General features: G+C 38.3%; 2 protein-coding genes across 3 annotated transcripts in view; one reads left to right on the top strand and one right to left on the bottom strand.

The window, feature by feature from the left end:
• Nucleotides 1-434, bottom strand: part of LOC113438439 (DNA transposase THAP9) — a 12725-nt gene extending 12291 nt beyond the window's left edge. The window contains 2 exon segments of the mRNA XM_087930401.1: nt 176-291; nt 387-434. Of these exon segments, the coding sequence (XP_087786527.1) occupies nt 176-291; nt 387-434 (164 nt within the window).
• On the top strand, nt 396-16882 carry ARFGAP2 (ARF GTPase activating protein 2). 2 transcript variants are annotated; one of them, XM_026707877.2, is made up of 17 exons: nt 396-504; nt 848-966; nt 3680-3752; nt 4017-4148; nt 4242-4322; nt 5748-5850; nt 6568-6624; nt 7792-7836; nt 8436-8488; nt 9110-9246; nt 9566-9697; nt 12138-12266; nt 12353-12487; nt 12603-12723; nt 12867-12957; nt 13202-13320; nt 15042-16882. In XM_026707877.2, exons 1-17 carry the CDS (start codon nt 433-435, stop codon nt 15060-15062), a joined length of 1620 nt encoding a protein of 539 aa, XP_026563662.1. In that variant the 5' UTR covers nt 396-432; the 3' UTR covers nt 15063-16882. The 2 variants fall into 2 exon arrangements, with proteins under 2 accessions (XP_026563662.1, XP_026563670.1); XM_026707885.2 differs by lacking the exon at nt 7792-7836.

The raw sequence follows: 16882 nt of genomic DNA, 5'->3' as shown, positions 1-16882 counted from the left end.
CATCCATTTCTTCTCTCAGTTCAGGGTCTTTGGGAAATCCGACAGAAGGAAAATATTTAATTTCTGCACAGGACCTGTCACAAAGCCCCGCCCCTATCTGAATAGGACCCGCCCCTCGCACGCGGGACCCGCCCTCCCCGTTCGAGCGGTCGAAGACTTTAAGGGGCGTCAAGGCTGTGAAAAAGATAAACCCTTTGCCCGGTTCAGCCGAGCGTCCCGGTTGGGGCAGTTAGTGGCACAACAGGTTTTGGGCCCGCTTCCCAATGAACGCGCAGGCCGTGACCGTGGTTCCTACCAAGTGTTTCGCCTCCTGGAGGCCGCACTGAACTGACCCTGAGAGGGACCCATATTCGTAGAAGCCCGCCCGCTCACGCGGATTGGCCCACGCTGTGACCGGCTGCTGAGCTCCGTGAATGCTGGGAGAAAGAAAACATGGCGGCGGGGCCCAGCCGGACGGAAATTCAGACCCTTTTTAAGCGTCTGCGAGCTGTGCCAGCCAATAAGGTACTTGAGGGTGAAGCGTGGGGACTGTGCGCTCGGTGGCCGGACCACGAGACGTTTCAAGAGCGGACTTGACCCGGCTTTTGATCCGTATCGCTCTTCGTCCTCGCCGGTAACCACTCGACCCCGCACCCGATTGTGGCGAGGCCGAAGGGAGAGACGAGCCCCCGAATCGAAGCGTTGTCACGAAGCGGTCCGGCATCAAAGCACCGTAGCAGCTGCTGAGGGGGGAAACGGGTGGTTGCCTAGGTGACGAGTTCGGTTTAAGACACCACGAGACGGCTTCTCCATTTCTTGGAGATCCGTTAATTTTACATTCCCCCTGTTTCGTTTTGTTTTTTTGTAGTCCTGTTTCGACTGCGGGGCAAAGAACCCGAGCTGGGCCAGTATCACCTACGGGGTGTTTCTTTGCATCGACTGTTCCGGAACCCACCGTTCGCTGGGCGTTCATGTCAGCTTCATCCGGTAAAGTCGAGCTTGGATGCGGGCTAAAAACGTCTTCCAATAGTATCCAGGGCTGCTTAGATGATGGGTTGGCAATCCACATTATTTGCCTGATTACATAAGTAATTAAAAAAAAAATTGCATCGGGCAGATCTATCTTAATGATTTTCAAGTAAGAGAACAATTGAGTTTTATTTTCCTTGTGTCTAGAGTCCTTTGCATATTTCCAAGTCAAATTATTTAATAATTTATGTTTGACAGATGATCAAGGACTGCTGACCTGATACTGCCTTATTTCCCAACTTCTAGTTTTCTACTGGTATTAAATAACTATCAATGTATATTAATATATTAATATCTTGAGTATATTAACGTACTTTAAAAATAAATAAATCCCTATTCTATCCTGCAATTTTGCTGTCTTTAAAATATGACTTAGAACTAGAATAAATGCATAATCACTATAAATGTACACTAATCAACATACATTAAAATGAAATTTTATTGCATACAGCTTTCAAAGGGTCACTACTTCCAGTGTACACTATATAAACATGACTAAATAAATAAATACAAAATGATGCATATACCCACATACCCACATATAAATATGCAAGATGACATAATTCTGACACTTTATATTGTATCTTTGAGATCCAGTTTGGGATAGGGTTAAGGCATCAGCACCTTCTGCTTGAGACATAAAGCCGGTCACTGTTTCTCAGTCCTAGAAAGAATGAGGCAAAGCAAACCATCCTGAATTCTTGCTTAGAAAACTTGCAGGGGCTTGTCCAGGCAATCACCAGGAGTCCAACACTCATTCAAGAGATAGAAAAAAAAACCTATCTTTCTTTTGAGCTCTGAATAACTGACACTAGAAAATGGTCTGAATAGATTCATCATTCCTTTTACTCTAAATTTTTCCTGTGCCTTATTGAGCATTAGGGCTAAATGCTATTTAGAGAGTCTGGTTTATTTATCTTCAGGTTCTTTTCAGTGATAAAGGCTCTTTCCAAGTTCTGTGGATTAATTATTTGGAGTCTTTGAGTTTGTATGACAATGCAGGCTATATATGGCTTGCTTATGCACAACAACTGATTATCAAACCATAGACGCCTCCAACCTTGACTTATTTGATGATATATATATAATAGAGTTCTGGCTTACTCATTATCATCATCCTTTATTTGAATAATATGTCTTTTATTTTCCCCACTGAAGATGTTTTCTGCATTTTGTTAGCCACACCTGTTTGCCTTTATAAAATACTGTGTTTCAGTAAGCATGTCACTTATGTGAGGTGCAAATGCATTCATTTTTGTCCTTATTCTTAAAATTTAGTAAAAATTCTAATATGCATTGCCCTACATACAAACCGACTAATTCTTCCATATTCTCTTTATCTATTTTTGCTTCTAAGAGGATAGGCTATGATTGTAAAACATTTTCATTTTTAATAAGTCCCTAACTATTTTACACTTGTAAGTAGTTGTTTTGTAATAGTTAACAAATGACAGGCATCTGTCAAGTAAATTGGTTATTTTTCTCTTTGTTATCTCATTTCAATATATTTGTGAAGTCTGAAAAATTAAACACCTACTCACAGAAGATTGTTAAGAAAGTGTTAACAAAAGAGTATTAAATTATTTATATTGCAGTATTACAATAGTTTATACTGTAGGTATAAAGAATTACTGGCTCTGCCAGTGCATTGAATCAGCAGCTCTGTCCAGTATAACCAATGATGAGGAATGCTGCAAGTTGTAATTCAGAACCATCAACAGTCACAAATTCCCTGCCCTGTTAAATTGTCAACTCTATAGCTTTAGCTTATTAGATTTGTGTTTGAAATGTTATAAAATGAATTCATTAGGTGCTCAGAGATGTTTTCTGATAGGCACACAGTACATCTGTTTTAGGAGCCCTCCATAGGCTTTCTATTAAGTTCTGTGAGCTAATTTAAACAGCTGGTCTTAGCCTATACATCTCTTTATTGGCACCAGATTACCCTCAGGACTTCATATTTTCATTGACCAATCCAATAGTGTCAGGAGAAGTAGCTGCCTGTACCCTATTTCGATGAGGTCGGGGTGTATGTATGTATAAACCTGGAAGCATTGCTTTTCTGTGATAGGGATTGCCTCTTGGAATGGTTTCTCATTAAGGGGTTGTTTGTGCCCAACATTATTTACCATCTAGAAAAAAAGAGAGCTTTTTGGGCACTACACCAGGCTGTTGGTTTCTTTTTTGTATTATGCTTTTGCAAACTTTTGTTTTGTTTTGCTTTGTTATTGCAAGCTGCCAAAAATCTGTTTATGATTGTGAAAGGATATAAATCTGATGAATAAATCATAAACTAATAATTATTCCCAATTTGTCAGATAGAAAAAAATTAGAATTCTGCACTGCAGAAATATAATGAAAGGCAGCATTCTCTATATCAAGCACCCTGAATAGTCAGGCTGGTAGTGCCAACAGTTCTGGAAGACCCAATTTAGGGAAAGCTGATATAAGATGATCTTTATGTTCCTGAAAATTGATCAAAAGCTTGGAACGTGCTAGCTTTTTCCTGTTTGTTGTGTGCAAGTATCGTACTAAGAGAAATGAAATTTGTATTTTTTGATAGGACAACAGATGATATTGTGACAGAAGGGCATTTTGGCTTTTAGAAATCATTGATACCTATATGGTGAATTTGTGTTTAATATATAATGTCAATCTTGTCCCCTTGTAGATCTACAGAGCTTGACTCCAACTGGAGCTGGTTTCAGTTGAGGTGTATGCAAGTGGGTAGCAATGCCAATGCGGTAAGGACCAGTTGAAATTATACTCTGATTATTTAGATGGGCATTGGATTTTTTTAATTGTTCCTTTTTTTTAGAGAATGCTATGAATGGGTACCTGGTGAATAACTTTGTGAATAGTTATTAACAAACTTATCAATATTTCTGGATCATCTAATACCACTGAAGTTCAATCACTACATATCTACAGTATATCTGGAAATATTATCTAGATTTCAGTTTGTTCTTTTTGGCCCTAACAGCCAACTATATTTTCTCTGTTTTCAGACAGCTTTTTTCTGCCAGCATGGCTGTACCACCTCAGATGCCCCTGCCAAGTATAATAGCCGTGCTGCTCACATGTACCGAGAAAAGATCCAGCAGCTGGCAAGTGCTGCTATGGCCAAATATGGAAATGATGTAAGGACCAATAAGTCTCTGCGCTGTTGGGGATGAAGGGAGAAATTATAAGACTTGCTATAAAAATCCATAGATGATCATCTCCTTTTTTAGCTCCTGATTGATGGCCTGAGTGGGATTCCTGGCCACTCTCTGGAGAGGAATGATGCTGATTTCTTCTTGGAGCATACACAGGTGAGTAGAACCCACTTGACTTACTCTTTTCAGTTGCAAATCTTCCTTGTAGGATTGTCTGATGATTTTTCCTCAATACAGATAATCCTTGGTTAGCGACCAATCATTCAGCACCCATTTGAAGCTATGACAGGGAGAACAAGGAGACTCACACCCAATCTTTGAAGTTGTGGCTCTTGCAGCATCGCCCAGTCACATGTTCACTATATTCAACCTTTAGTGTCAGCTTCTGATAAATAAAGTTAATGGAGAAACTGTTGTGATCCTGTGATGTCATGCTTAACAACCATACAGAATTTGCTTAACTGTGACTGGTTCTGCTGTTGTGATATGATATGGTCATACTTTTTTCCTGCATGATTACATCACTTAGTGAATGAGTTCCTGGGGCCTAGTTATAGTTGTTTACCAACACTACCTATACTCTACCTTTTAACTGAGTACTAGTTTATGGTGAACCATTCGGATTGACAGTCTGGTCAGAAGTTGCCATCTTCATTTTTTTTTCATTGCAATTCTGAGTTGCCATCATATATTAATTTGTAGCGAATCAGGATAGTGCTATGTACGGGACACAGTACTATTGATATTTTTCAAAGCTTTCCCCAACCTGGTGGCTTTCAGGTGTATTGAAATTGTCAGAAATCCTGTAAGTTGAAGTCCCGACAAATCCATCAGGTAAAGATTGTAAGAGCTGCTCTCATTAAAGAAGCTGGAATTTTACACTATTCTTTTATGTGCAAGCCTATATTTTTTTCTTTGAAATACAAACCATTTGGATAATAGTTCTTAACAAAAATTTATATGTATTCTTCGTTCAAACCGAATATAATGTCATTAGACTAATCAATGTATGTTGTGTCATCCCCTTTCTTAGAAGTGATTGGCTGGCTAGTATCAGAAATGGAGTACAGATAATCCTCGACTTGTGACCACAATTGAGCCCAAAATTTTTGTTGTTAAGGGAGACAATTAAGTAAAATTTCTCCCATTTTACAATCTTTCTTGTCACAGTTGTTAAGTGAATCAATGTCATTGCTATGTTAGTAACATGCTTGCTAATTGAATCTGGCTTCCCAACTGACTGCTTTGCTCACATGACCATGGGATGCTGCAACGCTCATAAGTGTAAAAAAGAGTCATAAGTCACTTCTTTCTGTGCTGTTACGACTTCAAAGGTCACTAAGCGAACTGTTTTAAGTCAAGAACTTCCTGTATATTCTGCATGGCTGGAATATTTTTTCTTTGCGATAGGATCATAATTGATGGCTGACAACTCCATTAGAATGGAACCTATCTTTAAGAAAGTAGTAATATTCATTCTCTACAATGTGGGAGAAATATGTGGCTTATTAGGGCAGATCTTGTTTGAGTTATAAATTAACATTGTTGAGCCTTTGTAAGAACTGATTTGTTTTCTTTAAGGCTTGTAGTGACTGGGATGTGGCTAAGATGGAGCAGAGCACAGTAGAGTCCACATCAGAATTGGAGAAACCAGCAAAGCCATCTGAAAATAATGGGGTTCCACGTAAGTACCAAAACAGAAGCCATATATTTAGTTTCTTTTTCCATATTAAATATCTCCACTGGGTAAAATGAACCTTGGTTGCTATTAAGCTTGATGATCAGCAGACAATCCATGTCATGCAGGCTTTATATTTTGATACACCAAAACTCTGTAATCAGTTCAGTGATAAATGTAGTAGCTTTTGTTTTTCTGAACTGAGAATTTTTTTCAGTTAAAGAGTATTACCTGTTTGAATAATTTAGAAGTTCTGTATTTCAACAGGATAAATGTATGATATATGAAAGAATCATGTCTATTAATTGATAGGTGGCTGTATTCATATACCTGGCTGAGATAATAGATGGTTTTAATTATAGATTGTTGAGAAAACAGGATCAACATTTGTAGATAAGCAAACTTGTAATAGCATGCCAGCTATTTTCTGCTAATTACTTTCCTTTTTTAGCTGCCTAGGAGCGTTAAAACTAGGAATATGCTAGAAACTATTAGCCCAGTATCCCCATTTCCATGTTACATTAAGCTATAGTTACAATCAGAAGAGTATCAATAAAGCATAGATTCAAGCTGGTTTTCGCGGAATCAGTCATTTGCAATAAGCGTCTCTTTGATAAGTTCTTCAGTTTATTTCAGTAGTTTCTTCATGGAATTGTGGCGCTTTGGAGTATGTGTAGTGCTTCTAGACCATCACAGTTCAGGGATTTTTTTTTTATTCTGTAGAGGCTGACCAAGGTCCATCCATTGAGTTATTGAGCACCTCTCCCAAAGGCTCCCTTGGTAAGTATACATAGCGCCTCTGTTTTCCTCAATGCACGGTGCTGCTAGCGATCATCGGTTTCACTTCAGATGATTTGCACTGACATAGATTTATTGCAGATGCTATACTGGGTTGAGAAGATGAATAGTTCTCATTTTGAACTGCTTATTGCAATATAGTAGGAATTGAGTAACATAGATTTCATCTTTTTGGAAACTGTAGAATCATTGGAAGGAACATTAAGATGTGAATTGGTCTAATCCCTCGCTGTCCAGAGGTGGCTATAATTATCTCTTAATAGGAAGCCACCCAGCTTCTATTTTTAAACATTTTAATTCTGAAGAGTTTATAACAGCCTGAGTCAAGTTTGATTCCCTGTTAAATGAATTATCTGTCAGAAGGATTTTCTTAAAATTTGAAATCACTGTGATTCTGTAGCCTTAGCTAATACTGAGGATTGAGGTAGTAGCAAGCTGATATGGCCTTGGCTTGTTCTTCAAGAGTAATGTCCAACTAATTCAGATTGTGGCCTGATTCTCTAATGTCACGATCTTAGATATTATTTACACCTCATTTCTATTTTTAAGCTCTCTTCACTTTGATGTAAATATCTTTAGGAAAAAAACAATACAACTTTCCATAACATCCATGCTCTTTTCATTTAGGAATATGAAAGATGCACTGACTCCTAATAAAAAAAACCTTTAAACACACTATCTTGATTTAAATGTCATTTTACATGTGAGTATATGTGATATATTTTGTATATTTATCAATCAACTAATATATGAAACATATTGTATATACTCGCATAAGGACATAAACCATACCTCAAATTTTAACCAAAATACCATCAAAATGTGACACCTGCAGATAAGGTGACCTGCATTTTTATGGTATTTTGGTTTAAATTTCAAGGGCCTGCTTATACACAAGTATATATGAAAAATAAATATTTTTTTAAAATGTAGGTATCTGCAAAAAAGCCAAATCCATTCGTTTTGGATGCATTTTAACAATATTCCTAGCTTATCTCTTGAGTCTATTCAGTATTTCCAATACTGGCGATTTACTAGACCACAGTATAGTCTTGTGTGGGATATCTTGCAGAAGGTCAGACTTGTACGCTCAACCTTCATCTAAACATCTTTTTAGAATCAATACATGCCTGTCTCTTTCTCCTTCAGACGCTTCCATGTGTCTGTCTCCACAAGGGGCAGCTCCGGCCAGAGGTAACTGGCTCTGTATGGACTATTTGCCTTCCATTTCTGTGGTTCTGCTTCCAGCTCTAAGTTTATCTGTCTTGCACCTTTTAAGATCTCAACCCAACATGGAAGGAATTGCTCTTAGTTAGCAGTGAACTTTAGATTACATTTTGCTTCTGGAATTTTGGCAGTTAGTTAAGTGGACACACATGGCATAACTTAGACAATTATATTCTCCTTGCTTTGGTTGTGTGGAAACTACTGAGCAACCTGCAACATATGCCTCTTTTAAGTTTACAGCAATGCTTCGTTTCTACTGGGTCTTTCCCACCGACACTTCTGAGCTCACTGCCTACCAAAGTCACCATGTCTTAGTGTTGTAATTCTATCACTTTCTCACCTGGAAGGGGAGGCCCAAGTGGTTACTAATTTGAAATTGCATGGTATGGCTGGTCATATTGACACTGAATCTGTGTGCTGCTGCTGGATCTGCTGGGTATATTAACAATGTTTATAGGACACTTGGCCATGGTAGTCTTTTAACCATAAAAGTTTTGAAATATTGTGACAAGTATTTGTATTCACCGCAGCTTAAGCTCATCCTTCATTGATTGCCTTTATTGTAGAAATAAAGCCTTCCCTTATTGGAAAGAAGAAGGCAGGTGGAACAAAAAAGGGGGTAAGTTTGTTGTCAGATACCTTGCCTTTCCATGGCATGCACTTGCTTGCATTTTTTGACAAAGTTGTGTCCCTCCGAGTGACATTTTGTGAGAACTTCCTTTTCTGCCATGGATGCTGTCTGTTTTTTATATAAGCTAATGGAGATTTGCCTCGTTCTTTTTCTCTTTCATTTCTTCAGCTCCTGCTGGACAGCATCATTATCCAGTTCTCTGGAAACCTTTCTGCATACCAATAGTTTGAAACAGTCCTCGTAATACTATGTGGGGGATTACTGTAACCCTGTATTTATTTTTAGTGTGGGTTAACTATCATGGGCAGATGATTTCACCTTAGAAATTAATGTATTTATGTTTTGTGTTTGACTTTATGGTGTAGTCTTGGAGCAAAGATAATAGATGCCCCTCCAAACCACCCTTTTGGTTCATACAGCAAAGCTTGCAAAATTGAAGGCATTGTTTTGTATCTTTGCTTTCTGTAATAAAGTAATTCTGAAATGGAATGATAAATGGATATCTTGGTTTCTATTGTGCCCGTGCATAGGTTGCTATAATTCATGCAAATTCCTCTGATGTTTCAGGTTCAGTGACTTTCACATTTTCTTCTGCTTCCTTTTCTTTAGCTGGGAGCCAAAAAAGGTCTTGGAGCTCAAAAAGTGAGCAGTCAGAGTTTTACAGAAGTTGAACGGCAAGCCCAGATGGCAGAAAAGCTGAAAGAACAACAAGCAGCTGAGTACAGAAAGCAAGCAGAGGAATCTGTGTGAGTGGCTCTTATATCCAGCATCCTTGAGTTGGGATACACATAAATTAGCTCACAAGGGGATTGAACTGGAGAATGAACTCAGGAAGCATAAACGAGCTGATGCCCAATTCAGACCTGAGAATTTATAAATAAATAAAATAATGGCCAGTGCCTGCACATGAATAGAGCCTGGATCATGGAACTTTTCAGCTTGTCTGTTGTCAGTTCTCATAGTTCTATTCAAAACTTGGGCTGGGATATGATATATACAGTACACTATGGGGGAACTATTTGAACTCTGTGGTTTGGTGATGCTTGTGTGGTGTCTTTCTCACAGAGTGGCCTCAATGAGATTGGCCTATCAAGAGCTTCAAATTGACCGGAAGAAGGAGGAGAAGAAACTTCAAAATTTAGAAGGGAAGAAGCGTGAACAGGCTGAAAGACTAGGCATGGGCTTGGTGTCCAGAAGGTAATTTACTTTATTAGAAAATAAAAACATGGCTCCCCTTCTGTGTCATGCCTGACTGAAGTTGTTAGCAGTCTCAGCAGGCCTGACCTGTGCTTTTGATCTTTCCAAAGGTTCTTTGGATGCTGTATATATTCAGCTCCCTTCATAGGAGTGATTTATATTGTGGCCTTGGAGTAAGAAATTGCAGTAAGAAAAGTCAGCCAGAGGCTAATGTGATAATCAAATAGTGTTCAGAAATCTGTACAAGTTAAGGAAAGCCTTTTTTAACAAATAAAGCACAAACTATAATAGAAAAGGGTAATAAAAGATTATAAAGGATGCTGCTGCTGATGCCCAGTTACCTTGAGATAAGATGGGCAGCCTATACATTTTATAAATAAATAAAAGATGGTGTAGAAAAAGAAATGCATAGAAAAAAAACACAATAAAGAACTTAATTGAGAACTTATTTGAATGTTTTTGAAGCAGAAAACCAGCCAATGAAACAGCTGGACCCAAAAAGTAAAAGAGATTCTCAGGGATATAGATATAGATATAGATATTGCAGATAAATTGAGCCAAGTCCTTTGCATCTGTCTTCAGTACAGAAAATATAGGGAAACTGTCTGACCTGGTATGGATTTTCTTAGGTAGAGGATTGGAAGCATTAAAGCCAGTTGAAGTAACAAGGGAAAGTATTGTAGGTCAGCTTGAGACATGACATTGAAACAGATCATCATGTTCTGATGGAATCTACCTAAAAGTTCTTACAAACGTTGTCAAATTATTGACAGCAAAAAAATACCTTCGCTCAATTTAAGTTCACTATAAGAAGACTGGAAATCCCTAATATAATTTAAACAAGAAACTCAAGGGAGTTTGGAGAAATTTACACCGTGGAGCAGTCATCTTAAGGTCTGTTGCAAGCAAACCAATAGTAGTCAGTAATTAAGCACAGAGCAAAACAAGTTCTGAAAGTAGTTTTGCATGGATTCGACAAAGAAAATTCTTTTGGAGGTTATTTTTAAAAAGACTTTGCCAGCCATCTTCATATAGGGCGAAAGGCTATGCCACCACTGTTTCTGAACAAATCACAAGACTTCTGGGACACTGTCCTTTGGATAGATGAGACCAAAGTGGAAATGTTTGGCCATAATGCTCAGTGCCACATTTGGCAAAACCCAGACACAGCATATCAGCACAAACATCTTGTACCAACCATTAAGCACAATTACGGAGGGGTGATGATTTGGATTTGTTTTGCAGCCACAGGACCTGGGCATCTTGCAGTCATTTAGTCGACCATGAACTTCTCTGTATACCAAAGTATTCCAGAGTCAAATATGAGGCCGTCTGTCTGACAGCTAAAGCTGGGCTGACATTGGGTCATGCAATACAGCAATGATCCCAAGAACAACAGCAACTCCACAACAGAATGACTGAAAAAAAATAAGATGGTATTGCAGTGGCCCAGTAAAAGTCCAGACCTCAACCTATACTGTGGCGGGACCTCAAGAGAATTGTGTATAAAGAAATGCTCACAAACCTCAGTGAACAATGTTGTAAAGAGTGAAATTCTTCCACAATGATGTGAAAGACTGATAAAGTCATACAGAAAATGATTACTTCAAGTTACTTGCTGCTAAAGGTGGTTCTACAAGTTATTGAATCATAAGGTGTATTTAATTTTTCACAGATGGTTTCTCCATTTTACTTTTTGTAAAATAAATGATGACATGGTGCAGTATGTTACATGATGTTAATCTGAAGTTGTATTTTTAAGAATTGCTAAGGTCCAGATGACCTTTACTATGTACTGATAGATAAAACCACAGAACTCAAAGAGGGTGTACTTTTTCACATGACTATGTATTTATATTTGGGACTATGGATTTTGAGTGGTGGGCTACCTCCAATTCATGGGCCTAAAGATCTCAGTACCTGTTTTAGAGTATCATCAGGCAAACAAGTTGAAAAGAACTCTGTTGCTATTGTATAGTTGGATTTTCAAAAAAACCTTTGACACAACCTTATCAAAGGCTGTTCAGTAAACTTAGCTGTCATAGGCTAAGCAGACCTGTACATTTATGTATTAGTAATTGGTGAAAAACAAATAGTGTTGGAATTTTATCAAAAAATGGAAATAAGAACTAGAGTCCTTCAAGATTCATTGTTGAGAGCAGTATGTTCTAATTTGTTCATAGACAAATTGTCTTAGGCCTAAGTAGTGAACCAACCAAATTTATGAATGCTATTAAATGATTTAGGATGGGAAAACAAAAAGGATCATGAAAATATCCAGAAGGCTCTCTTTAAACTAGATGGACTGTCATCAAATGGCAAAAGCAGTTTGTTTTAAGTGAGTGGAAAGTGATATATGCCAAGGTAATTCTAGTGTTGAAGAAATATTTGGAAGTGTGGAGTTCTGCCAGGTCTTTTAACTTTGTATTGTTTCTTCTAGTTCCATTTCGCATTCCGTCCTGTCTGAGATGCAAGTAATAGAACAAGAAACACCAGCGAGTGTAAAGTCCTCTAGGTCTCAGCTGGGCCTCTTTGAAGATACTGGAAGCTTCACATCTGGACCACCCAAGTACGACTGAGCTTTGCTGAGTTTTTAATTCTGTTAATATTTCTCTATCTGGCCTGCACAGATTTCTTTCTTGCATTTGTTCCTAGGTACAAAGATAATCCATTCTCACTAGGGGACGGTTTTGGTTCACAATGGGAAACAGAAATGCCTTCCTGGGGACTTGACAAAAGAGAAGAGGAGACAGACATCACAGTGTCAAGCATCCGACCCATTGGTGACAGGTAAAGGGAAGACTGTCCTTTGCTCTAACGTAGAGCTGTGTGAATGGGGAGTAGAAGGGATCTGCTTGAAATTTATAGTCAGTGAAAGATTTCAGTGCTTTTCTCTTATTCGCAGACCGACCAGCAGAAGAGAAACGGAGAGCAAGGTATCAGAGTCTAACGAAGCTCGACAGAAGTTTGCAGGTGCCAAAGCCATCTCATCTGACATGTTCTTTGGGCGAGAAGTTGATGCTGAGGTAGGTTTTCTATGACTTTCCTGCCCATAGAGAGGCCTATTTCTGACCATCCTAATCAATATTAGCTCCCCCCGCCACTTATTTTTAAAAATCTTTTTATTTCCATTAATTTTAAATAGTTTTTTTTTCCTTATTTCCACCAGTATGAGGCCAGATCCCGACTTCAGCAGCTCTCAGGAAGCAATGCCATTAGTTCAGTGGATCTTTTTGGAGAATCTGAAACAGCAAATTTGGGTATGTCTATCAGAACCCTAAAAGGATTATTCTTTTGGAACTGCACTGTGATAATTCATAACTTAACACCATAGCTTTGCTGCCCTCAGTTCCATATTGAGGACAGTTTGGTACAGAGTGGTGAGTAGAGTAAGACTTGTAAAAATGTGCGAGTTCAAGCAGTTAAGTTCTCTCTCATAAGCGTCATTCTTTATTTGGCAAAGATCTGTCAGGCTTCATATTTATATTTTTTTCTTCCCTGCAGGTGGTGTATCCATTGGAAATGTACTACCGGCAGCTGACATTGCTCAGTTCAAGCAGGGAGTAAAGTCGGTTGCTGGCAAGATGGCTGTCCTGGCCAACGGTGTGATGAACTCGCTGCAGGTGAGAAGTGCGGGGAAGCTATTCATTATACTTATATGCCGTGTCAACCAAGATGACACTGGACTTTTTCCTCATTTTATTTTGTTAAGTAGTAAGTTAGGTTGAAAGAGAATGATTAGCCCATAATCACCTGATGAGTTTTTGAGGTGGTGGATGAATTAAAATCTCAGTCTCCTCAGTACTAGTCTAGTGTCTAACCACTGCACCATACAGGAGTCCCAGTCAATCTATTTACTATCAAATTTTAGAAGAGCTTTTAAATGTGTAATGAATATGCTTACACGAACAACATATGTAATATTTGAAGAAACTCATATGATGGTGTAGACTGGGTAACTCTTTTATATTTTGAAAGCATGTTGTGGGTTCCATTGGAGAATACAGTCAGTTATGAAACAATGGGTGACATTGCTCCTTTCATCCCCTCTGCCTTCTTACAGTTCTTTCTCTGCCTAGATTATTATTATTTTTCTGGACAGTTGAACATGCTTCTAAACAAGAGTTGCCATTTTTCACCACCAGTGTAAGATCCAAAACGTTACTGAAAATAGTGATAATGCTGGAGGCTGGCCACTTACATTTCAACACGCCTGTTTCCTATATATTTTTTTGAAAGAGAAGAATTTAAAAGACAGTTTTAAAATAGGGGTCCTGGAGCCTTATGCACATCTTGATGCTCATGGACATCACATTGTTTAATTCTGCCAAATGGGGTATAAAAGCACTAAGTACTTCCAAGACAACTAGTTGATTAGTTCACTTTAAGAAGTATTGCATTTTTTCATGGTCAATTTGAATTTGCAAATTTTATAAAGCTACATGGATCCAGTTGGATTTCACTGTATGCAAATAAGGTGATATTAAAACATTGATTTTGAGTAGAAGCATTGATAATACAGCAAGATGTATCTCCTAATACTGTACTTATGTGATTTACAGCCCTATCTGAACTGTATTTATATAGTATGCAGTAAAATAAATCCTTAGAGACTTCTGAACTTTCCAAAAGGGATAATCATATGAAAACAAACTTAAACATAGTATATAGACACCAAGACAAGACCCAACAAGAGCGCTTAATATTTTCTGTATTGTTGACTGACTAGTCAAGTTTGCTGATGAGATATAAAATAGTAGGAAATTCAAGGATAAAAATACAGAAACTAAAGTGAAGAATCTTCCCCCACAAAACCATGTTGCTAGTGCATAAATTCAGGAGTTTTGATTAGACTCAACATACAAGTTTGGTGGATACATTAAGGTTCATATTTCCTATGTACTTAATAATGTGGCAAAAAGAACCACTTTGGACTTTCTTGAATAGTGACCCAGATTCCATTCTGGTTTGGGCTTAGTTCAGGCCTGGTGTGCAAGCCTTGAGTTCAAGTCTGTTTTTCTATTTTGTGTTAATTATGTAAACATGCACATTCAAAGAATTGTCCAATAATGAAGCTAAAATTCCCATGCTGATCTTTTTCTGACATTCTGGGAGGATTACATAGACTTCTCCAATATTTTTTGTGGACCATCTCACTGTTCAGATCTTAATAATTTAGTAAAACCTTTGGTTTTGGTATGACTGGCTCATAAGCACTAAGTTTTGTTTATCAGCTTTGGACTAGTTTTTACAGCTAAATGCCTAGAAATCTTCAAGCATGTTTCTGGACAATTTGTTAAGTGATTTCTCCCCTCCTCTTTTTCTCTTTTCCCTCCTACCTTAGGACCGCTATGGTTCATATTGATGATCTAGAAGACTATACCTCTTGGCCATCGGGTGTAACACCACTTGAACTTGGAAACTTGGAAATACCACATGAGAAGTCTACAGGATAATTTTTAAACTGAGCAGAGCTGAGGTCTGCTTGAGAATAGAAGAAATGGACATGCTTGTCCTATACTCGAAAGTTTTCTGGACAATTGTTTTGTATTAGAAAACAAATATTTTGTCAAAACCCAGCCTTCAATGATTGAAGTATGGGCCTTTCCAGAGAACACCCCTCTGCTGCTATGGATTGAGATAGGGTGCAGATGTCATTGTGGTGCTGCTCTTTATATTTCTCTTTGTCTCCCTGACTGCTATTGGTGGACTTAGTATTGTGGAAGCAGGAAAGTAGTGTGTAATATTTCTCATGCTTCTGCATGAATTCAGAGGCAAATTATAGTACTTGTTGCATTGGTGGAGACTCTAGAACCTATGCTCCAGAATAGAGTGAAATTCCTTCCTCTGTCCATGGTAATCTTACTGCCTTAAGGAACCAGTGTGATGCACCATTTTAGAATAGTGGCTTAAAAGCACAAACATACAGCATGCAGTGAAAGGTCAGAACTCTTGGCCTTAGTTAAGATTCTTTTATTTTGCAAATATGACTGATGATAAGTTTGTGCAGGAGATAGGAGATCTTCAGTGATAAGCAAGGAAAGGTTATCAAACCTTTCCTATAATCAGTTGGTTGTCCATTGAGTGCTGTCTTTTATTTCATGTGCTAAAAGAAATTGGAGCTGAAATGAATGTTTACTATATTCACTCCATTTACTGTGTCCCATTGTTGTTGCATAACCATTGCTACTACTGCCTTCCTTTGGAATCACAATAATGGGCTTGACTGAACACCATAGCTCTCTTGCAAACTATATTGAATCAAAATCAGTTTCAAGAAGGCTTCTTCCACCTATCCAGGCATCACTATTGTCCCTATGCTTTCTGGCATTGTTTTCATAAATTGCTACAGCTTTATTGATCAAAGAGGAACTGGAATAGATAAATGCTCCCAGCCTACACCGCTAATCTCATGCCTGAGACAATAAAAGGTATTTTGCTCCAAAGCACCCATTGCATCTGCATGCTAAATCCCATGTTTCAGTGATATTTTTCCACCGGAGTATTCTCATTTCAACAGAGTGGGAGAATTATTTCCTTGTGAAATGGTGCTTACTGTTGTAACCATTTTGCATTCAAATTGCATGATTGTTGCTGCTGCACTGTGGGTTTATCTGGAAACTGCCACCAAATACAGTGTGTCCCCTAAGACGACAAACCAGTTGTTTAATAGGAAGAGTAATCACCAAGAATACACTGAAATGATGTCTTGAGTTTCAGTGAGGTAAACTTGCTAGAGGCAGCTGAGGTTACCAATGCCCTTTGGGGTTACCCACTTTCACATTAGTGTAACTCATTAGTGCAATTAATCTGCTTATGCCTTGTGCACTTCCTATGAAAATAAATGCCTGCATGGACTGACCAGAAATTTCCCCCTTTGCTTGCTTCTCCTTTGTGTTCATAGGATTCTGAAAATAGCCTCTCCCGTTTCAAGTGTTGCAGATTTAAAATTGTTTGCTCAGTTCCTGAGCAAGGAGTTTGCAGAGCTCATCAGACCACTGCTTTTTCACTCAAGAGATTAGAAGAGGTTTCCCCTGCTTGGGTCATCTCTGTATTTGAAATTCATCAAAATATTCATAAGTGATATGCAGCCAACATTATGGCACTGCTTTATGGGGTTTTAAAGGTGAGAGAGATGGAATCTTCCTCCTCTCCAATAAATCAGACTGGATTCTTGTGTTCTCA

Source organism: Pseudonaja textilis, chromosome 1, assembly GCF_049901715.1.
Source record: "Pseudonaja textilis isolate UNSWEBS1 chromosome 1, rPseTex1.2, whole genome shotgun sequence".
NCBI classification, from domain to species: Eukaryota; Metazoa; Chordata; class Lepidosauria; order Squamata; family Elapidae; genus Pseudonaja; species Pseudonaja textilis.
This window is presented reverse-complemented; position numbering and strand designations above follow the sequence as displayed.

Coding starts and splice junctions, on each gene's coding strand:
- ARFGAP2 (XM_026707877.2), top strand. CDS start 433: ATGGCGGCGGGGCCCAGCCGGACGGAAATTCAGACCCTTTTTAAGCGT. Junction 8,489..9,109: donor CAGGTGGAACAAAAAAGGGG/GTAAGTTTGTTG, acceptor CCTTTTCTTTAG/CTGGGAGCCAAAAAAGGTCT. Junction 12,724..12,866: donor GGCGAGAAGTTGATGCTGAG/GTAGGTTTTCTA, acceptor TATTTCCACCAG/TATGAGGCCAGATCCCGACT.